We start from the raw sequence: 24602 nt of genomic DNA, 5'->3' as shown, positions 1-24602 counted from the left end.
GGTTGGCAAAATCAGAAATGAGCACCACATGTCAGGTTGGCAGAATTTGCCAATTGCGGAATTCATGGTTTCTTTAAAACCCTTAAAAGAGTGGCTATTTTCTTGCCATAAATGGCTAGTTTGGTGAAAAACCTATTTTTAAATACTTTTTGCGATTTTGTTGGAGGGATTTTCTAAATCTGTTGGGAAGTCGAAGTTTCTTATTAGGAGAATAAGGCAGTTGGGAGGAGGATGCTTTCAGACCCGTGCTAGTTTCATTCCTATTTCTTTTCTTTCTGTCAATCATCTGTTTTGAGTATTTTATGGTTTCAAACTTTTTTTTTTACACGTTTCACTGTCCAGTTGAGAATGATTGATATCTGCTCTGCAACTTGAGGGGTGTAAGGGGGTAGAATAATAATTCCTGTTTAGTGAAGTTTTTATTTTGTTTACAATTTCAGGCCCATAAGCCAGTAAACATATTCTAAGTGTCCAGGTTTTTATGCCGAGTAATGCACAACCTTCTTTGAACCCGAAACACTTACATGACCAGTAGACACGGATAATGCTTTTAGATATCCCTGTCGCTTTTAAACTACCGTGTGCCGCCTAGGCATTTAGTGTCCCTCCTTCAATTGGCTTGGGCCTCATAATTGGCTGCCTAGAAATTAAGCGTCTCCCACCACTTCAACTATTCGTTGATTTAAGCGTTTGAAAAAATCAAGCGGGAATCGATGAATTTTTTCTCAACGTGGAGGGACTCTTTCCAGTCTGTCAAGTAATTGTGTCAATGGAACAATGTAATTAAGTCATTTAGAAAGGTCATCGTATCAAAATAGTTTACTATCTAAATTTTAATTCTTATGTGTTTTTCTAATCTACAGACATGATATTTTAATATCTGAACAGCTTATGCTTCCACTTAATTAAGCACGAGGCCACTCAACTGCCTAGCTCTGCATAACCATTTTTTAGAACAGTGACCAGGGTGTATATCTTAATAATGAGTATGCCTCTTTTGCATGGAGTCTGTAATTGGTGTGCATCCAAGTGAAGGTACTGGACAATTGCTTTGGGTTAATGATAAGAGTCTAGAGACTAGTAATACTCGCATATTGAAGTTGGTCTAAAATTGTTCTGGCAATATTTACTGTAGAAACTTACTACTGCAATTTATATCCATTTTACCAAAATGGAGAACTATAACTTCATTGGTTGGTAACCCTGGGTGATTTTTTTTTGCCACAATTAACCTTATGGCTCAGCATTATTAACTCAGTTCTCTTGAGTTTTACTGCAGTTTCTTCCAAACATGATAAAAAGTTGTTCAAAGTTATATCATAATGTGAAGACAGCTATCCCAACTTATACAGACTTAGAGGCGTTCCAGAAAGCTTCCTATAATGGTGGAGTACATGATTTCTCCTTATATACCCATGAAGCACGATGGGTAAAATCATCAGCCGAGATTAATCTAATGAAAGAATCTGCTGCCATAGGTTGCCAGGTATTTCAAAGTTGCACAATTATTTTTGCGCTAAATGCATGAAACAGCAACCTATTTTTATAAATTTTCTTATTTCAACATTGTACTCATAATTTTTTCTTATTACATTCAAATTATTTTTTATTAGAGCATTGTACTTTGAATAATCTACCCATTATAGCAATGGGTAACCTGTTACCTGTTAAACCGCTTAACCCCTTATTTTTTGCTTCTGTGGCTTAAATGAGGTGATGTGGACGATGAATGATTACATGGCATAAATAAAAAAAGCCTCTTTCAAATTCTTTTAATAATTTCCTCACTTTCTCTCCCAATGATTCATATTTCACCCAAAGCATGTTGTTCATCCCTCTTTAGAAAACCGTTACAAAAATATTTCACCCTTATTAAGTTGTATGCAAATTAAATATTCTAGAGTAAGGGGCTGTTTACCAAATTTTTTGGGTAAGTGCTGACTGAGGTAGGAGGTCCTATTGAGAGAGGAGATCTGGCTCAGATAAGTGGTGCTCTATTATTTACATGATGTTTTTGTATCAAATACTGACCGAATAAAATGATGAACATAACCCTCTGTTTGAAGTATTTGCTTATGATAAACTATTATATATCAAATGTTCTAAAAAAATATTCTTTTTGTTAGTATTTCTTTGTTATGTCTATATTCACGTAATTATAATATTGTTAAGTTTAACCTATTAGATTTCAATCCCCCACCTAGTCAATCAGTAAAGTAAATATTTGAAGAAGGGCAAGGAAATTCTCAAGTATGGGTTAGAACACCAACTAAGAAATATTGCAAAAAGAAAAGGAAAAGCTTTTAGAGAGAACATCGAGTGCCTTTTTGTTGCTTTTCATTTGTGTCAGATTTTCTTGCCGAGTAGGTGATTATTTTTTGGGAAATGGTGAGTAGGGCTATAACTGGAAATGGCAGCTGTGACTCTAGTAAGGAGTTGATATGTTGCTTAAAAGGAGACATAAATTAAAGACATGAAAGATAGGAATGTAAGTGCATTAATGAATGCTGCAGTAATGCAAGACAAGATTTAAATTCAGGAATGTAATTGCGAAAAGTAATACTTAAATTGAAAGAACTTGGAAGAGATACAAAACTAGAACTACTGAAATATGAAACTAACTAATACAAAGCATACCAACCTGCAGCCCCGACATTTCTATTTATAGGAGAGAGAGTGGGAAGAGAGCACTTTAGGGAACTTAGGCACAAAGTTCAGAACATAAAGTCAAACTAACAAAAGTTGACATGACATCTATTGACAAAAGATGTAGTAAAACCTGCAGATCTGTAAAGGGCTTTGAAAATGTGAGTTTATCTCACCAAAGGTTGTCTTTAGCTCCTCCCCTTTATTTCCACATTTTCTGCCTTCCTCCCCAAACAATCTGTCTAATGCTGCAGCATAGACACAACACACATAGCCTGCCCATAAGGTGAAATTAGCTTTCCATAGCTTTATTAAAGATTAATCACAACCTTAGCTCCATAAAATAGGAAAGGGGAGAATAAGATATTTGGGATATAAAAGGAAATAAGATAACTAAAAGGGAAGAAATGAGTATTATAATATTGGTGAAAACAATGCATATCAAAATGCCATGCCAACAATATGTTACACGTGGACAATGACATGGCATGGAAACCTGTGGCATGTCATCTTAATTCAAATCAAAAGGTTACCCATTGTAACAAAGGGAAATTTTTTCAAAGTACAATGCCTTAATAAAAAATAATTTGAAACTGTATTACTGTAATAAGGAAAAATAGAAGTACAATACTATAATAAAGAAATTTGTGAAAGTAGGTTGCTATTTCGTGCATTTAGCCCATTATTTTTTAATCTATTTTCAGTGTTGTTTATTTTCTATTAAGATTTCATCCCCCTTTTTTGTTATTATTTATCTATTCTCATCCATGATATTTTGTAACTTGTAAATTGATTATACTTGATATATATGGTTAAAATGATAATAAATTGGAAAGGGGTTTGTAAAATAAATTAGCCTTGTAAACTCTTAGGTTTAGGGTCCTTGTTTACTTTGCTAGACCTGGCTGACCTAATTCTGAACTTGATCGGATGTTTTTAGTGTCCCAACAGTATCTGTTGTACTCTTGTATTGGACGGAAGAAAATGAATCCTTGCAGCTCAAACAACAAGATCATAACCATTATAATTGTGGGGAAAGTTGCGGGATTCATCGTCAATATATTTGCTTGATGTATCTTTTGCTCTCAAAAGAGAGATGGTATGTGAAATATTGATGCAAATATTAGTGCAAATATACACCTTTAATACCAAGTAATGTAATGATAAGTCGAGTATCATATCCATAGACTTAGAATAGGCACAAGAGTGCAATTGTCTTGACATTTGATAGCTTCGAGAAATGAAGAGGAATAATCGCTTTTGGAGGTGGTCTTACTAGTTTCACTGAGTTCACGCTAAACTGAGGCTATAAGGTTTTATTAAGGAAGTACCATGAAATCTCTTTTTGTCAATTGTGTTTGGGGTCTGCTATAGCCTCAAAGAGGCAACAAGTGAGCCACCGACTAGAAATCAAGTTTTGTGGCTGTTTTGTATGCAACCAATCATTGAATGACTGATATTTCCCGGTTCTAAAGTACTCTGCTTTGTTGGAATAGCTTGTTAGTGTTAAATATTTGAGTTGAAGTTGATTTCACAAAGTAAGGCCATGCAAGCCGAGGTGCATTTATGTCCCTTACTAAATCATAGGGTTAAAATTTGGATTCATCAAGTATTTCCTCCTTAACCTTCTTTGGCATGTAGGCAGAGTTCATGGTCATGCTGCTGGTGATCAGCTAGAAATGAGAAGATTTGAAAAATGATCAACTCTTGTTGAAAGAAGCCACACAAGGCGTTTGAGGCTATAGCCTTCACTTCACACAAAATAAGTCATGGTTCTAAATAACTCGTTATGGCCTCGTTATGGCATCAAGGCTTGGCCTTGCCACCATGTTATGCCTTATCGCTCCACTTTAACGCCTTGGCTTGCATTGTAACGCGTTATGGCGCGTTATTTTTGAAGTTGTGGGCTATGCTGTTATAGCGGTGAAGATACAAAATTGCGGTCAGGACTGATATTTAAAATAGTAGTTATAGTGGTGGTACAGTGGTTCGTATAATATTTCTTAGAATTATATATATAATATATATATGTATGCATACATAAACATATCATTTGCATTAATTAAGAATATAGTTTCAACATCAAACCATCAACTTAAACAAGTTTCACAAAACAAAATAGGAGAAGTATTCATAAACGAGCTAACCGCAAGCAATAGGTTTAGATCTAAAAAGCCCAACTTGGGTTGATATTAAGAAGAAACTAATTGTTATGTTAATGGATTGAAGTTAAAACATAGCCTAGATCTAAAAAGCCCAACTGCCCAAAACAAAGACTCAAAATAAAGCCCAAAAAATAACGCTATTGGAGAATGCAATTTGATTCTAAATTTCGGTCAAAATTGCGGTAAATTGCGCCAATAATTGTGTTACCGCTATTTTCACCGCAATTTGACCACCGATATTCTGCTCAGGGCCGATATCCGATATTGCGCCGCTATCGCAGCGCTATTGCGCCGCAATTAACAACATAGGTTGTGGGGTTATTTTAATATATTACTTGAGGGATAAATGATAATTATGTACGGGACCTAAGACTTAAATAAACATAAAAATGAAGCTTAAAAACCAAAACTCTAAATATATAAATACTTAGGGGCAGTTTACCAAATGCTTACCCGGCAAGTGATTTCCAAGTCACATTACCTTACCAGATATGGCAAGGACCAAAAATCTTATCCGGTAAGAGCGAAGGCAAGGACCGAGAGTCTTACTCGGTAAGTGAGGGCAACGACTCTTACCACGGTTAGCGCTTACTAGGTAAATTGTTGCATACGATAATGTTTTGGTGGACTAAAATCTTAACCAGTAAGTGATAGTGTTGAATTTTCCCGGTAAACACTTACCTTGGTACAAGTTTGGTAAACAGTCCCTTACTCTCATTCCCGTACATGAAGGGTCAGAGATGATTCTTTGAAAATTGAAGAAAGTGGTGAGTAGAGATTCAAAAGATTTAAATCCTGTTTTCACTCTTGACATCATTTTCTATAAGCTCGATGAATTTGGTGTCAATTGTTCTTCTTTCTTCTTTAGTTTTGTTACTTTATATGAATTTAATTTGTTCTATGTATGGTATTATTCAAAACACTAATGCATACAGGTGTGTGCGTGCGTGTGTATATGCCGCCTTATGGTATGCCTTGAAAACGTCGTGGCCTCGCTCTAACATGTAAAACTAGAGGCTTGACCTCGCCACCACGTCGCGCCTCACGTCATTTAGAACCTTAAATAACTTATAAGTTCATCCACAGTCTATTGATGGTATTTAGCCCATAATTGGGTTGACCAAAAAATAGATACAAGAAAGCTTCATAATAAAATTCAATAGTTAAAACATTAGTACATATATAGAATGTTTTCTCAGAAAGTAAATGACATAGAGGAAAAGTGGCATAGATAAACAAAAGATGATGATTTCCTAATGCTTTCATAATTGGGGCTGCAACTCTATTTATACTCCTTGGCACTTGTCTTTTTTCTCCAACATCATGGCAGTTTGCAGTTGACCGGTCATCATCTTTTACTTTGTCTGCTTGCAGGCATAGTTTAGATTTTATTTCATTTGGGTTGTACTTGAACAGCTGACACCCTCCTGCTGTACTACCAAAAGCTTGCAGCCTATCTTCTTCTGCTTTATTTTCGAATTGCTATATCCTCCGCTCCACCTGGACTTATGTATTTCTCAAGTACAAAAAGACAACCCGGACGCTACCACCTACTATCCACCTGACATCTATCATAAAAGACCAAACAAAAAGACTCAAAAAGGCTACAGACTAGGACACAAATACATCACAATAATCTAGTATTAAGCATATGAGACCGTAGCTTATAACTCTTATTTGAGGGCCATCAGGAGATAAAATTTTATGCACGGATAAAGCTTTGTGCAAGCCTTGAAAGCAATTATACAGGGGTGAAATCCTGGTTGTTTGACATTGGTTTAATGTTCGACAAAATCGCTAGACAAAGAAGCAGAGGATTAGTCTTTCTGCCAACTCGGTATGGGTAGTATTTTAGTTATCCTAGTTTTTGTTAGGTTAGTACCTAGTAGTGTTCACCTTGGTTTTGTGTGCATGCTTTTTTATTTGCAATATGTGATGTAGCTGATTCTTTCAACTTTATTGAGGAATATCTTCTAACCATGTATATATACAATCGAGGACAATATAGCACCATTTTTGGAAATTTTTTTCTTTCTGTAGGTATTCAATCTGATTTTTCTAAAATTTGAAACACCTATGTTAAAGCAACCAATTTACACTCATGGTAGAACAAGATCTTATGCAGCAGGTGCTTGCTTATCTTCCATGCAGGCATGATAAATACGAGAAGGTTTTTTTCGGGGTGTGGGGGGCTGAGGATAGGTCATTGTTAGCACATTTGAACTTAAAACACAGAGGCTTTGTGATAAAGATTATAAAGCAATTAATGATGAGTTAAGTACAGCAAAACACTCCCAATACAGTGTCTTACCTCTCATCTCACAAGTACTGCGACAATGTGCTACGTGATGTCACTTCAAGATATATATTATTTCCTTTTTAATCTTTAGATTCGTTAACCATGCAATGATACTAGGTTTAAACTAAACATCCGGATACATTATTTTCGTTTATCTTTTAATTTAACCATGCAATGATACAGGGTTTACACTAAACATTTAGATTTCACCAGGCCGAGATCACACATATGCATTTTGTTCTCTAACATCAGTGACATGCTTTCCCTGCAATTACTTGACAATTAGTGTATTATATTTATTTCCTTGTAACTTTTGAGTTTATGGTAAATCATGGCTTTCTTGGAGACAGTTGAGCCAATATTATGTTACTACTTAACAACTTATATTAATGTCATGGATAGGCTCTTTTACAAACTATGCTGCATTCCAAGATATCTCCTTACGAGAATATCTTATCAGCCAAGGTTGAATATGAGTGCAGAATGAGAGGTGCCCAGAGAATGGCGTAAGTTTTCTATGGCATGCTTTTTTTTTTCTTTCTAAATTTCTTACACACTCATAAATGTATATATGTGTGTGTATGTGTGCATATATATAGGGAAAGTTGCATACCCGTATCCCACGGGATGGATAATACTTGTGGAAGCTCTATCCCACACACATGCTTATGATGAAGTGGTCTTGTCTCTAACTCCTAACTTGGTCAGTGGGACATACATGTTTAGTTTGCATATAGGTTTTTTGCAATCACTATCTATCTTGTGGGATTCATAAATTAGACTATCCCATATACATGCATATGCCATTCCTGGAAAAATATATACATGTATATTGGCAACCGTTCTAGTTGTTTTTGCTTGGATTACATAGTTTTTGGCTCTTGTGTTTTTCCTGTTTTACTGAAATCATCTGCTTTTTTCATCGTATTCCGTCATATAATGTTGCTTATTATCTAACAATTAATTATTGTCTTCCAGATTCAACCCTGTAGTTGGTGGTGGGCTTAATGGTAGTGTGATTCATTATTCTCGAAATGACCAGAAAGTGAGCTTGTTTTTAGCTGATTTAATTAGTTCCGTTGCTTGTATCTGAAACATTCATTTTATAGTTGACTTAGATATTGAGTGACAGGTCAAAGATGGAGACCTTGTTCTAATGGATGTTGGGTGCGAGTTGCATGGCTACGTTAGTGACCTCACACGTACCTGGCCGCCCTGCGGCAGCTTTTCTGATGTCCATGTATGTTCTGCCTTTATGCAATATCCGTAAGAAGCTAGAGTAGTTTTGTTGCATTTCTTATTTATATTTCTCTGGGCAACAGGTTATTCAAACAAAAGAGAAGTGCAAGTGTTCTTAAGCTATATGTATTATATAAGGTAAAATGTATCAAGAAAACCATGATTTATATCTAATCGAGACTTGCTACTTCGAAAAAGAAGTATCAGACCTGCTTCTAACATTATAATAAATTGAGACCAAGAACCATGGATAGACCTAAGATAGGAGGTGCCAAGTATTCTGCATGTACTGCTGGATGCAGGTGGTATTCCAAAGCTATAGCAAGAGCTCAGAATCGCAGAAAAGAACATCTGTAATATAAAGTTATAAGTAGTCCAACAGGTCCATATATCACTGGAATTGGGTCTTTTTTTGATTAACAAGTCGGGTTTCTTACCAGAGTCTCATAAAAACCTGTGTTTTAGCCTTCTGAATTAAAGCTAACGACTTTCCTTTCTAAACAAACAGCTCAGCTAGGACCTTTGCTTAAACTTTAGGATTGCCTGAGAGGCTAGGCCGGTTAAACACCCAATCTTCGCTCTAATGGATAAACAGGATAGCCACTAAAGGGCTGTTTGTTTGCCTCTTAATGATTCCAGTAAGAAGCAAAACAATGATTCGGCCAGAGGTAAAGGTTGTTTGGCAAAGTTTTTAGAACATCTGAATCTTCCATTAGCCTCTGAAGCCTTCGGGGCTGTTTGGCATTGCTGAATGGTTTGGTGCAGAATGATTAAGTGGTCAGAATGATTAAGAGGCTCTCATGATATAGTGCAAAATGAAATATAATTGTTTGGTAATTGTGTTCAATGCAAAATTAGGGCTCTTAATGGTTAAGGGAGATCCAGGATACAAAATCATTCAGAGGGTTTTAGAACCATTAAGAGGCAGACTTTTTTTTTGCCAAACAAGATTCACCTCTTAACGATTCAAAAGTTGCCTCTTAATAGAACTATTAAGAGGTAAACAAACAACCCCTAGTCATTCTTTAAAGTCTAGCTATATCATTAAGAGGGCAACACATTCCATTATTACCCTCCAGATCCAAGGTCTCCATCAACATATATTATACATCTACAAAACCCAGTCAAAACACAACACATACATAGCTCGAGATAGGGAAGATTTATTTTTTCATCCTCGTCCTTGGAGAAACATACGGTTTTCAAGAATGAAGCATCCAGGCATAGTTGTGAAAAGTGCGCCTAGGCACAAGCTTGTGGGTTTTTTGCATGTCGAGGCGAGGCGTATTGATTAGGCGCACTAAGGCGCTGGGCCTTGGTTGAGGCGCCACCTAGGCGCGCCTTATAAAGATTTCTATAAAACCAGTCAAACAAGTCCTAATATTAAATAGCTTTCTTGTCTCTTAAATTTCTACAAAAAATAGAGTTATTAAATAAGTCAAACCCTAATATTAATTAAGGGGGTGTTTATTTATGACTTAATGAGCTTAATGGGTTAACGGGCTTATTTGCTTTAGCCAAAATGTGGTGTTTACTTGAGGCTTATTCACACAGATGGGAAAAGGGCTCTTGTCCAGGTTTAGCCAAAAAAGACAACCCTACCCCTTCACGCCTTCTTCATTGTGTACGCCTCCTTCTTGATCCCATCTCAGATTTCGCTTTTTGATTTTCGTTTTTGTTTTTGATTCAAGAACGGCATCCTTCCCAGATTCAAGAACTCAATTTTGTTCTTTAATTTTGTTTTCATTTTTTGATTTTGTGTTCGTTTTCGATTCAAGAACTCGATTCAAGAACTGCATCTCCTTTCGGGATTCAAGAACTGCATCTCCTTTCGGGATTCAAGAACTGCATCTCCTTTCGAGATTCAAGAACTTGATTCAAGAACTCGAATCACCACTGCATCTCCTTCCTAGATTGAAGAACTCGATTTCGATTTCGATTTCGTTCCAGATTTCTTTTGAAGTTTCTGACGTTCGTTTTTGATTTTGATTTGATTTCATTTTCGATCTCGTTTTCGATTTCGATTTCGATTACATTTTCATTTTTGATTTCCTCTGAAGTTTCTGATAAATTTTTGTTTATTGTTGTCTGTTCCAGATTTCGTTTTTGATTTCCTTGTAGGTTTCTTTTGAAGTTTCTAATAATTTTTGTTATCTGTTATATGTTCTCTGTTCCAGATTTCGTTTTCGATTTCATTCCAAATTTCGATTTTAAAACCCTCTTTACATTTCTGTTCTATGTTCGTCTTTACTAGAACCTAATCGTAACCCTCATCTCTCAAGTTCAGATTGTTTATGGTGCAGATTGTTCCTGATTTCAAAGTGTTTTTTTGTTGAAGTTTATTTGATGAACTGAAGGGTAAAACTGTCATTTCTATCTTTTTGAGATGGTTAATTCAGTAAAAAAGTAAACAACAACAAAGTTTTTATGTAGACTAACAAATTTATCCATACAAAACTTAAATGGAAAATTTGGTAAACAACCCCTAAGTCTTCTAATCTCTTAGACTTCTACAAAAAAGAGTTATTAGATAAGTCCTAATATTAAATTAGTCTATTCAGTTCTCATACCCTCAAACTTGCTCCCTATAGATACGTTCCATCCCTTATTCTTCTCCCTCACGGCTTTAAACCCAAAACTTCTTCCTCAAGGTTTAAAACCCTTCTCTCTTCTGGTTGCTACATTGTAGGCTTGTACTTGCTGCATTGTAGGCTTATACTAGTCAAGACTATTGAGATATGTTTGATATTACTACTTTTTGGAAATTGAAATTGAACTATGTTTTATAGAATGCTATTTGAATTGTGTATAACTATGTGTGTGTGTGTATTTTATAAGATGCGCTCCGCATTCCTGAGGCCTGTGCCTGTGCCTGTGCCTTGAGCATAGTCTCCAGGATCCCTTTGCACCTAAGTGCACCTTGAGCTTTTAACAACTTCGCATCCAGGCTCCCTTGGCTTGCCGACGACGATGAAGGCTATAATGGAGACTATCATGAAGTTTCTAGTTAACTCAATCACACCTAAATCATTTCCACCATAGTTGATTAGGAGAAGGGAAAATTTCTGTAACGAAAGAGTTTGAAAACCCCGAAAGTATTTAAGTTAGAGAACGACGACGTTGAAGGTGGGTGGATTGAATTTTACCTTGGTTGGGAAATGCCCTTTGAAGATGGTAGATTCAATTTTACCTGTTTGGTAAATGCCTCAGATTAGAAGGGAAAGATGGATAGTTTGGACTTTGGAATAACCCACTACCTATTGTACCCTATGCAAAACTAGATCTTTTTGTTATGTTTGACAAAAAAGTTGTTATAATTTATTATAATATTTGACAAGTGATTTATTTATAAGATTTTGGTTATTAATTTAAAAAATTATTAAATAGTTAAATATTTTTAATTACTAAATCATTGAGAGGGTAAAATGGTAAATTTATGCAATTTTTTTCATTTTGCACTAAATCATGCAAAGTTTCTTAATCGTTCCAACCACTTCATCATTCTGCACTAAATCATTCAGTATCTGCCAAACAGCCATCTCTGCTAATACCGGTCCTAGAAGCAAGTCCATAGCCTAAGGAGTTAAGGACTAGTCTTTCTTGCTCTTTTGACTTAGTAATTGCTTAACAACTTTATTCGTCCTTTATTTGAAAAAAGATGGAAGAAGGGCGAGAAAGAAAGGTTGCCTACTTCATCTAAGGCCGAGACTGATCCCGAAAGATGGGGCTTTCTTTCTGGTTATGAAATCTCTTAGAGTGAAAAGCAACTCGATAATGCCATAAGTCAAACGGGCGGGTGAGGCGAGAGTCCTTCACTGCACTCACTGGAGAGAAGGGATCATCTCCAATCTAGTTGGAAGGTCTTGTTCCCTTATTAGGTTAGCCTAATTGAGATAAGAGTGGCATAGGACCTTTCACAAAAGTTTTTGATGTTTGTTGAGATAATCTCATATTTTGGTTAAGGAAGCTCCTATTTCAATGCTTGCTATGAGTACTGAGCTATGGCTCAAGCAAGTTGTGAGCTCACGCGGGTATGACCTTTAAAACAAGAGTATGTTTTGTTTGATGGAGATGTATCGTTATGAGCAAGGCAATTATCTACAAACCCATAATTAGATATTTCGTGAGCAAGCCTAGCATACCCTTATATGTGAGAGTGTGATTGATACTTTTTGCGAACCTCTTTCTATTAAGCGGATTTGGGTACATTTTGAAGATTGAGTAGCCAATATATTTAGGAGCCCTTCCAAAGATCATATATTAATCTTGTATGTGACAATTTAGGCATATTCGATATGTACACTCTAATTTGATTAACTTGTTCCCTTAGGCTGCATTTGGCACATGGGACAGGGCAGAACAGGACAAACTCACTGTCCCATGTTTGGTGCGGTATCGGACAGTGTTGGAATGTAGGCTTCGGCCTACTAAGTTAGACAAAAGGGAGGAGGCATAAAGTAAGGAGCCGGCCCTAGTCTCTACCCTAGTTTCCTTGATTAGGAGATAACCCTAATTATGTTTGTCTATATATATTAATCTCATTGTACTTGTAAACATTTTGTAGCACCTAAATAAAGAAAAACCTAGTTGCCCCCGTGGACTAGCACGATCAATCTGATCGTGTGAACCACATAAATTCTTTTGTTCTTCTCTTGTTTTTTGGGTTGTGCGTATTGTGTGTGTAACGGTTGTCCTAACAGACAGGACATAAACTCACTTTTTCATGTTTGGTGCGACATGGGATAGGGACAAGGACTGAGATAGGCTGGGACAAATGAAGCTTCTTTTGTTCCACCAAAATAGGTGGAACAAGATGGGACAAATATGTGACACGACTAAAAAATTACCAATCTACCTCGGATATTAACTCACACATGTATTTGGTTTAATAGGCACCACCACGCATCGCCTCGGTCACCGCCCCGGGCAGCGGCCACCCGCTAACCATCGTCGACCACCTCCATAACCACAAGCTACCCCCCCCCCTCTCCACCTCCACCACTGTTCACAATCTTCATGCCCTCTACCATAACCACCATTTGCCACCAGCCACCACCACCCATTGCCGTCAGCCCATCACCATGCCACCTCCACCACCATGATGGGATTTATTCTCATTTGATGTAACCCTAATATGGTATTTGTTTTAATAGTACCACCGCCCAATTGCCGCCGCCACCATCACCTGAGGCCACCATTGATCAACGTCGACCACTTCCACCTCCACTATAATGAATAAAACATGCTTCATTTGTACGAAATGGGCTTTTTCGCACTACCATCAATTTATATCAAATTCTTTATTCAAATTTGGTGCTATTATATATGTATGTATTTATGTATATGAAATTTGTATAAAAATGTTAATAAATTATATATTATTTAAATATTTACTTTATTTTTGTCAGTTATAACTATTATATGAGATATAAAATCATCAAACAACTATTTTAGGGGCCATTTTTACGGTTCTGTCCTCTCCGGTTCTAACCTCACCAAACACTAGACAACTTGTCTAGTCCCGTCCATTCTGTCCGGCCCTGTCTACTCCAATCTTGTCCCATGTTCGGTACGACAGGAAGACTGCGACAGGACAGGATTGAGGGGGACAAAAATGACTTCTTCTTGTCCCACCAAAATTGGTGGAACAAAAATTAGGGAGATGGGAAAAGATTAGTAAATTACTAAACTACCCATGTTAAAAACACAAACCTTTTTGCCTCGTCGCCCGTCCTGTCCAGTCAGGTCATGTCTGTGTAGAACAAGAGGCCACGACATCGCACAAGTATTTTAACTATGTAGACTCACTTGTCACATGGACAATCTTGGCCTGACCTTAGGAGGCTGTGAAATGGCTGTTTGTGATAATTGACTTGGGGTTGCAATTTTGGAGCCTAACCACATATACCATGTAACAGGGTTTACTTATAGTATAGAGTTGCAAGTTAAGTATATGTTAATTGGTATATCGGGTTTTTTTTTTGTTGATGTTCCTTGTTTTGAGCTCACATAATCTATGAAGAATTGGTAGGTGCTTGTTTAAGTTGTCCAATTAATGCTCTATATATGACTTGGAGGCTGATGAAAGATCAAACAATTCTGTTCTTGTCAGCTATATGTTCTTGCTAATAGCATCATGCTTTTATTTCAGAAAGAACTCTATGATCTGGTTGTAGAGACAAACAAAGAATGTATTGAACTTTGCAAACCTGGTGCGAGCATCCAACATGTACACAACTACTCGGTATGAACTATTTAGTTTGCATTTCTGTTTTTGGTTTCTTTTCTTTCTTGGTGTTCACTGATCAATGAAATGTTGATGTTGAGAATTTAGAGAAGGCTATGTAGAGAGAATTGCTTGAATTTTATTACGGATTGAGACTAGACTTTACAAATTGAGGATATCCAACTATTAATAGGAAACGGTCAAGATATGCTAAACAGAAATAAAACTAACTAATAAGCCACATCTAACATATCTCCACCTTCGCTTTAATTCTAGTACAAATTTTTTACTTCCAGCTATCAATGTTTAGGAGATCTAAACAATGCCTAAACTTATTCAAAGAAACTAGTTTCGTCAGTGCATCAGCTGGATTGTCATCAGTCTTCACTTCAATTCTCCTTTCCGAACGTATAAAGTGATAACGAACATCTATGTGTTTCGTTCTCTCATGATGCACCTGGTCTTTTGCAAGACAAGGTCACTAGGCTGTCACAAAAAACTACACTCTGATCTTGATGAAACACAAGATCTCCAAGCAAACCTTTCAGCCAAATCCCTTCTTTTGCAGCCTCTATAAGAGCCATATATTCAACCTCTGTTGTAGACAAAGCAACAGACGGCTGTAACGTCGCTTTCCAGCTCACTAAAGGCATCTCCAACAGTGAATACATATCCCGTTAATGACTTCTGTGTGTCAAGGTCAACTGCGTAATCAGAATCTGAAAATCCAACCACAATACAATCTGTTTCTCCTCCATAATTGAGACCAACATCAGCTGTGCCTTTGAGATAACGAAAAATACGTTTCACGGCAACCCAATGTTCTTTCCCCGGATTAGCCATGTAACGTGAAACAACACTAACAACATGAGCTATGCTATGCTATTACTGCGGTCAAAATACAAAATATCGGTCAGGACCGATATTCGATATTTCGGTTATATCGATGATATATCGGTCCAAAATAGCGGTTAATGTAATATTTTTTAGAATTATATATATACATATATATATATATATATATATTATGTATGCATCCATAAACATATCATATGCATTAATTAGAGTTTAGAAATATAATTTCAAAACTAAAACATCACATAAACAAGTCTCACAAAACAAAATAGGAAAAGTGTTAAAAAATAAGCTAATCGCAAACAATAAGCGTGAACTGTGAAAGAACCGAGAAGAGAAGAAGCATGAACTGTGAAAAACCAAGAAGAGAAGAAGCGTGAGACTTAATATATGTGTTGATTGGTTGACCAAAAAAAAGAGGCCCAAAAAAATAAGCCTGACATGTAATAAAAAGAGCCCAAACATTTGTCTTATAGAAATCGGTATATCGGACCGATTTTTCCATCAAAATATCGAGTAAATATCGGCGATATTATCGGAACCGATATTTTGACCGATATTTCACCACCGATATTTTTCCAGAGTCCAATATCCGATATATAGCCGATATATCAGCGATATATCGCGATATTAACAGCATAGGAGCTATGTCATGTCTAGTGCAGACCATGACATACATAAGACTTCCTACAACATTAGAATAAGGAACTTATCTCATATACTCCACCTCAGCCTCGGTTTGAGGTGCCAAAGCCACTGATAATCTGAATATTGCTGATGAAGGTGTGCTCACAGGCTTTGCATAAGCCATACCAAATTGAGAAAGTATCTTCAAAATGTAACTTTTCTGTGACAAGAAAAGTTTACGTCTAGATCTATCTCGGATAATCTCTATACCCAGAATCTTTCGAGCACCCCCCAAATCTTTCATGTCAAACTTAGAATTAAGGAGTCCCTTTAACTTCTTAATTTCAGCCATATCATGAGCCGCTACTAACATATCGTCCACATAAAGTAGCAGATACACATGTGACCCATCAACACTTTTCGTATGATATATACAACAATCATAAGGGCTTCTAATAAATCCATGACTCACCATAAAGCTGTCACAACGTTTATACCAGTGTCTTGGAGATTGCTTTAAACCATAAAGCGATTTCTTGTGCTTACAAACATAGTTTTCTTTACCTTGAGCTACAAAACCCTCCGGTTGACTCATATAGATTTCCTCTTCAAGCTCACCATGTAAGAAAGCTATTTTGATGTCCAATTGTTCCAACTCCAAATTTGCTTGTGCTACTAGTGCCAACAACACCCGAATGGATGTATGACCTCTAGCCACCAAACATGCCTTGTATTTCACACTTTCAGCTCCTGGTAGCCCTGTTTTTCGTTTAAAGATCCACTTACAGGTCACAACTTTTTCTGCCTTGAGGTAACTTTACTAACTCCCAAGCTCTATTGTTGTGAAGGGATTCCATCTCTTTACTCATGGCTGTTATCCACACGTCAGCCTCCTTCGTTGTGATTGCTTCTTTGTAAGTAGATGGCTCAAAGAACTCCATTTCTTCAGCAACTTGCCAAGCATAGGCCACCATGTCATCAAAACCATATCGAATTGGCCTACCAACTTGTCTTCGGGGCTTATCTAATGCTATGGATCGAAATTCTGCATATTGGTGCTGATTTTCAGGTACAACAGGTTCTGGTTGAGGCAAGTTGCTACGCTGTCCCGCAGTATTCTCGTCTTCATCGGGACCATTTAACTTGTACTCCACCTGTTCGGACACACTCTTCTCTTGAACACTTGGAGTAGATGAACACCTCACGCCACGTAACATACTCTCCTCATCAAACACTACATCGTGGCTGAGAATCACCTTTCTTTTATCAAGAGACCAAATTCTGTAGCCCTTTACTACAATTCCGTGTCCCATAAACAGCCCCTTTTTTTATCTTGGTTCCAATTTTGCTTCACTAACATGGTAGTATGAAGGACAACTAAATATTCTTGAGCCCGTGTAATCAACCGGCTTACCTGACCACACCTCAATAGGAGTTTTACAATCAATTGCTGTTGCCAGGGATCTATTCACCAAGTAGCAAACCGTGTTTAACGCTTCTTCCCAAAAACTTCTATTCAACCCAGCATTTGACAGCACACATCTCACTCTTTCCAGCAGCGTTTTATTCATTCTTTCGGCTACTCCATTCTGCTGTGGAGTGTGCCTAACCGTTCGATACCTTGCAATTCCTACATCTTTACAAAACCGATCAAACTCACCTGAACATAACTCCAATCCGTTGTCCGTTCGCAGCCGTTTTATCTTCTTCCCAACTTGATTTTCAATGAGAACTTTCCAATCTTTAAATTTCTCAAATGACTCACTCTTATGCTTCATAACGAATACCCAAGTCATCCTAGAGTAGTCGTCAATAGTTGAGAAGAAGTAACGACCACCACCAAGCGAAGGAACTTGCAAGGGACCCCAACAATTAGCATGTAGGTAATCTAAAGTCAACTTGGTTGTATGGACAGCTTTTGAGAAACTCACTCTCCTTTGTTTTCCAAAGATGCAATGCTCACAAAAGCCCAATTCAACAACTCTATGACCTCCACGAAGTCCTTTCTTGCTGAGAATTACCATGCCTTTCTCACTAACATGCCCTAGCCTCATATGCCACAAACGTGTCATTTCTGACTCATTCTCTACAACCGTGCTACCTTCCAGCACATACAAGGTACCTCTCTTGACTTCTTTCATCACTACTAATGCACCCTAAGTGACCCGAATTGCTCCACCCTCACCGGTGTACTTGAAGCCTTTTGAGTCGAACACTCCCAAAGAGATTAAGTTTTTCTTCAACCCGGGTACATGACAAACATCTATTAGAGTTCTCATAGTCCCATCATGCAGTTTAATGCTCACCGATCCAATTCCAACAACATTGCACGACATGTCATTTCCCATCAAGACATTTCCGGTTGCAATCTTATCATAAGTTTTAAACCAATCTTTATGTGGTGTCATGTGAAATGAACACGCGGAATCAAGAATCCATACATCTGACTAACTTTTGCAATCAACCACCGAGAGCACCAAATCAACCTCCGAACCCGAATCATCTTTTGCTACAGCAGCGGATCCTTTTGACTTTAGTTTTGGATACTCATTTTTCCAATGACCCGGTTCTTTACAATAGTGGCAGCTATCCCTTGGGTTTCCATTTATCGGCCTCTAATTTTCCACTTCCCTTTTCCTTTCTCTCGGCCTTTTTCTCTACCTCTGTCTCTATCTTCGTTTACCACTGGCAAGCCAACCGATTGAATTTCATAACTACTTCCTGAAGCTTTATGGCGCAACTCTCGTGAGTGCAGACTTGAAAGAACTTCTTCCATTGTAATTGTGTCTCTACCAGCAACGAACGAGTTGACAAAATTTTCATATGAAGTGCACAATGAAACAAATAAGATGAGGGTGGCATCCTCATCTTCAATCTTGACTTCAACATTCTTCAAATCCATAAGAATGGAGTTTAACTCGTCAAGATATTCCTTCAAAGGCATTCCCTCCTTCATTCGTAATGAGAATAACCTTTGTTTTAACAACAACTTGTTCTTTAAAGACTTGGTCATGTAGAGGCTCTCTAGTTTCTGTCATAAAGACGCAACAGTCTCCTCATTGGCAACTTCATAAATCACTTCATGCCAAAGACAACAAGATGGTAGAGTGAGCCTTCTCATCTTGTTGTGCAAATTCAAATTCAAATTCAGTGATCCCTTCAGGCCTTTCACCAGCCAAGGGAATCCAAATGCCTTGTTGTTTTAGGAGAGCTCTCATCTTTATTCTCCATAGGTTGAAGTTGTTCTTTCTTGTAAACTTGTCAATCTTGATCATTTGTGGACGCATTTCCAAAATCTTGATTGAACTGAATCGAAACATTAGTCGCCAATTGATCACTCAGTCACGGTCGCTTGTCACCAATCGATCACCAATTTCAATTGCGAGATTCCAAACGATTGTCAATTTTGACTTCGGGCCTCCAATTGATCACCAATTTCTGATATGCTTCCCAATCGATCGTCAATTTCAATTCCAGAAACCAAATTGATCATCAATTTCAAGATGTCGGACTCCAATTGATCGCCAATTTCAATTTCGAGCCTCCAGTCGATCGCCAATTTCTGATACGCTTCCTAATCGATCGTCAATTTCAGTCGTCGCTCCACCTTGAATCCCGTTGCCTTGAATTGGACTTCAAGATTGACGTAATTGATTGCCAAGATTGCAATCGGAAGAAGCAATTTCAAAACACAGGTCGACTTGATCAATCGCAAAAGCAGTCTTGATTAATTGCAGAATCAAGAACCGAAAAATAGGGTCCAGAACCAACAGAAGCGTGTCTTTGATCACCACGCTCTGATACCAATTTGTTGAGAATTTAGAGAAGGCTATGTAGAGAGAATTGCTGGAATTTTTATTACGAATTGAGAATAGACTTTATTAAATGAGGATATCCAACTATTTATAGGAAACGGTCAAGATATGCTAAACAAAACAATAAAACTAACTAATTCAATTAAAGCCACATCTAACAGTTGATATTCGTTGATCACAACTATTGTTTTTTTTTTCATCTATCTATGAGAAGAAGATAAAAATACTGTTGGACTTTGCTATTGATAACCCAAGTGTGGCAAAAACATCCAAATTTTGTTTGACTTTTTTCTTTTTGTATATTTCCCGTCATTCTTTTGCCTTGCATGCTAATAACTTTTCATGTTCTTTTGGTTTTTGTTCTTAACTGTATCTTAAGAGATTGCAACAAGTGTAACATTCACTAAATGGGAAGAAGCTCCTCAGCTCTTCATTGATTTCTTATCCATTTCTGGTTAAATTTATCAGACATGATGCATGTGCCTAAATAGATGGCTCCAAACATTTGTGTCAAATAGTTATTGTGGAAGCATGGATCTATCCATCCCTGCCCCTATCATTTTAAATCTTATTGGCTTGTTCCATCGAAGACTATCTGTTGGCTAGAAAATACTTTTTTGATTTATTATTATCTCATGTTGTGTAGGTTAACAAACTCTTTAGGGGTTTGAAGGAGATTGGAATTTTGAAAGACAACCGGCTTCATAGCTATCACCAGCTGAATCCAACTAGCATAGGTCATTCCTTTAATTCTATTTTCATTTGAAAAATAAACCTTATGCTGGCTCACACTAATAGGCCGCTTAAAGCTTTAATGATTCTAGGTTACTAGAAAATTGGTCCAGTAGCTAAAGGGTCAATGTGCTAGCAGCACCCGGTTACCGGTAAATCCCAACCTTCTCGGAGGTCAAGGGTTCAAGCTTCACTAAAGGTGACGAGTGTGTGACTTTTGCTGTATATAAATATTATATACTTCAAAAAAGAAATTGGTACGGTATAAGGAACGATATTCATTTCTTTTTCCGCACCATGTATGTTCTATCTTTTGTATTATACAGGTCATTATCTGGGAATGGACGTGCATGATTGTTCCAAGATCGGCTATGATCGCACCTTAAAGCCAGGTGTTGTAAGTTCTTTCCTAATCTGCTGATTTTTTTAACCTATACGATGTCAAATCTTCGTATCTGCTTTACGAGATTATTTATGCACACTCAGATTGTACAATTTTTTATACTTTTTACCTTTTAGGTATTTAAATGCTCTACTTTTAACTAATAAAGTTGTACCTATTTCCTGTAGTGGCAAACAATTGTTATGGTTATTGCTTGTTTCCTCTCTTTTTTACTTCCATATTTGTTCCCCTGATCTGTGGATGTTTTATATCAGGAAACACTAAACCTTATTGTTGTAATGGGGGAATCCCATATGAAAGAGATATAAGTTACCTCATGATTGGTTTATACTGAGTACAGTATGTTCTGTATACTAGTATAAAATGTTTGATCTACCTATGCATAAATTTTCAGAAGTGCAATAAGCTTGCTAAATGTGTTATATTAACTAATTACGAGATATATGTATATTTCATTTTCTTCTCTAGCAATTGAAGATAGATAATTTTGTTTCCTAACTTTGTGAATCTTTGTCTCACTCCCTTTTAACTCATCTCATCTCTTTCCCTTCCCATTTCTCTATCCCTTTTCTGTCATTAATAGCTTTTATATACGACAAAAATGGAGAAGTGAAGTTCATAGGAGATGGTATTTGAACACCGGGTATTTTATTTAAGAACTATATAGTTTAAGGTCTAACATTTTTCTTCACTTGTTATGGATATTGCTAAATTTTGAACCACTTTTAGCCAAGTCTTGTTTGATGCAAAGTATCATTAAGCACATGCTGATGGATTTTGAGTGCTCCCATGACCTAAAGACGAAGCAAACCACCTCTTTTCTCATATCCATTTCCACTTTCTCACTAGTTTGCAAATAGAAGTCATTTAATCAAGATTGTATGCAAAATGTTACTGGACCTCGTATAAAACCTTTTTGTCTTTGTTTTCTGATCGCTTAACTTCACTTTGCTATTATTCTAAATGAATATTAAGAGGGAAGGGCTTCTCATATGAATTGGCACACCCGTTCATGTATTCTACCTTTTTCATTATTCACCCACATGTACACATATACGAATACATATATGCTTTCATATACATACACATACATGCATGAGTTTAAATATATGTATATCGGTGAAGAATTGTGTGAGAATGAGAGTTAAGGTGAGAAGCGTAAGAAGGGACCTGGAGCCTTGATCATCTTTAATCTCAAACCCACCCATGAATGGCGCTTGATACAGGTGCATCTCGATGCATCTCATCCTAATGTGCATCCACATAAGGTTGGGTTCCGGTGAGATTGGACATTATGGTGAGAAGGGATCTCCACCTTTGAATCAATCTTAATTGAAGATCAACACTAATGCGGTGCACCGAGATGCACGGGATCGATTCCCGTGATAAGCACAATTCATGGTGGGTGTGAGATTAGGTGGACGAAAGAATTATGGAAGGCTTTAGGGTTTTAATTTGACATGGTAGTTTAGTAATTGACAAATCTTCTTTATTTTTGTTCCACCTATCAGGTCGTGTCCCAGTCTAATGTCATGTCAAACGTAGGACAACAAGTTTTTGTAGTGGGTGTACCCAATGCACCCAAAGTGAACATCATTGTTTGTTTTCATTCAAAAATCTTGCTCGGGTCCATTCATTTATTCAACAAACTAACTTCCCGCCAAACATTTCACAAAGGGTTAGCTGAACATTCAGTTCGTTTACAGCCCTAGTAATGACAAAGACCTTCATGTATCTATCTTGTGATGGAGTGTTTTTGGGATAGACTGGAACCTGATCTCGTAATTCTGATTGTTTCTTGATTCTGCTAGCTGCTACATTATTTGCTTGTTTGACCAAACTTGTATTACCTTTATGAGCAGGTGATAACAATTGAACCAGGAGTTTATATCCCAACCAATTTCAACTGTGCGGAGAGGCAAGTACACTGATTTTGTAGCGAAAGTTTTCCTGTTCAATTCAAATGGTATATCGTTATGTAACTTTATCTAAATCTACAAGGAGGCAACTACTTAAGCTATTCTGAAGCCCAATGTAGACTAGAAACTGAAATTAACACAAGCTATGTCTCCATCTTCATGAATGGAGTCATCATCATTGAGGCTTGCTATTGGTTCTTGCATCCAAAATCATCTGCTGACAACATCAACTTGTGAACAAAATAAGTGAAAAATTCTCTAGAGAAGACCACTGATCTTATTGACATAAAAAAGGGCACTTGGCATGCATAGATACAACTTGTATTTTTTTTCCTTCAAATTATTTACTCATGAAACAAACAAACGGAAAAAGTGAAAGTTGTTTTTGATACTAGGTAGGAAGTACTTTATGGCGTTTTGGTCATACACGTCTGGTTTCTAACTTGATTCAAGGGTTATTTACGAGAATAACCTTCTGACAGATTGTTTAAAAATGCATGACCTGACAGATTTAAGGTCTCATCCTAACACAAGAATGCCTCAAAATCTGTCACAAGTTTCTCTTGTCAATTAGATAAAATGGATGTTAGATTGAAAAACAAGTTTGATGCAGATACCAAGGCATTGGGATCAGGATCGAGGACGAAGTCCTAATTACGGAATCAGGTTACGAGGTATATAAAACATTTTAGCAAAGTTTCTATTTTTAGCACATTGTAATTCATTAATGAAGATGGGTGTGTTTTGGTTGAACAGGTTCTTACAGGATCATTACCAAAAGAAATCAACCACATTGAAACCTTGTTGAATAACCACAGCTATGGAGGAACCTTTGCTTCCAGCCTGTGATTTCGAAGCAGTCATATGCACCTTGGCTCATAAGCTTTCAGTTACAACTTGAATAAGAGATGAAGCATGCTCCAAGGATCTACCCTGGTTTTTTCATCTCTATCTCCAATTTGCATTTTTGATTTTGTAAGAGAATATAGTATTTTCTACGTCATAAACGTTCTTGGATATGAACTAGTCGGGCTTCTATATGCAAAAGAATGTACAACTTTATTCGGCTTAATGGTAATCGTTGAGCGGGAGGTTGCTTCATTTTAGGGAATGGGGATGGGAAATGTTATTTTGGTTGGAATGTGAAGGGTCATAAAGTTACTAGTTTTATTAAGAGTAAACTACAATTTTGGTTTTACACTTATTAAACTTTCAATCAAGTATGATAAGGGTCATTGTGGTCTGCATTTTGCTATGAAAGTGGTCTGTGTTTAACGCCATTGAAAATATCCCATTCTTTTTACCCTTTTTTGTTTTCTTCTTGTCTTTTATCCACCCTAAACTTAGGCTATGCTATGTTGTTTGGAAACTAACCGATAACTAAATGAAAAATGTAAAGTGATTAAAAGTGATATTTTAAAATTTTAAATTGATTGATTAATCAAGGTTATTAAAGGAAATAAAAAATAAAAAAAATTGAAAATACATTTTATAATACTGATAAGGGCAAAAAGGTAAAACCAAATATTCATTTATTCAAGGAAACTAATCTATTTTTTGTAAAGTAATTTATTATTTTTACGTTAACATTTATTATTATTAATGAAACTAATTTATTTTTCATCTTGCAATTATTTTCATGACGAACCGTCTACATTATGTACCCGTTTCATTTT

At 36.8% G+C, this 24602-nt stretch overlaps 1 protein-coding gene across 8 annotated transcripts in view; it reads left to right on the top strand.

Annotated features, from left to right (window-relative positions):
* LOC112502240 (intermediate cleaving peptidase 55, mitochondrial) overlaps nt 1-24098 on the top strand; it is a 29507-nt gene extending 5409 nt beyond the window's left edge. For 4 of the 8 annotated variants that reach the window (XM_025106106.1, XM_025106108.1, XM_025106107.1 and 1 more), the window contains 10 exons: nt 1280-1486; nt 7513-7616; nt 8089-8155; nt 8243-8350; nt 14501-14593; nt 20519-20609; nt 20931-21001; nt 22870-22925; nt 23540-23600; nt 23683-24098. In XM_025106106.1, coding sequence (XP_024961874.1) covers nt 1280-1486; nt 7513-7616; nt 8089-8155; nt 8243-8350; nt 14501-14593; nt 20519-20609; nt 20931-21001; nt 22870-22925; nt 23540-23600; nt 23683-23775 — 951 coding nt within the window. In that variant the 3' untranslated portion in view covers nt 23776-24098. Of the gene's footprint in view, nt 1-1279; nt 1487-7512; nt 7617-8088; nt 8156-8242; nt 8351-14500; nt 14594-20518; nt 20610-20696; nt 20804-20930; nt 21002-22869; nt 22926-23539; nt 23601-23682 lie in introns of those variants that run through there. The other 4 variants (XR_003067655.1, XR_003067654.1, XR_003067656.1 and 1 more) reach the window with 4 other exon arrangements.
* Nucleotides 24099-24602: the final 504 nt, after the last annotated feature.

This window comes from Cynara cardunculus, unplaced genomic scaffold (assembly GCF_001531365.2).
Source record: "Cynara cardunculus var. scolymus isolate 2C unplaced genomic scaffold, CcrdV1 Un_Scaffold_1133, whole genome shotgun sequence".
Classification (NCBI taxonomy): domain Eukaryota; kingdom Viridiplantae; phylum Streptophyta; class Magnoliopsida; order Asterales; family Asteraceae; genus Cynara; species Cynara cardunculus.
This window is presented reverse-complemented; position numbering and strand designations above follow the sequence as displayed.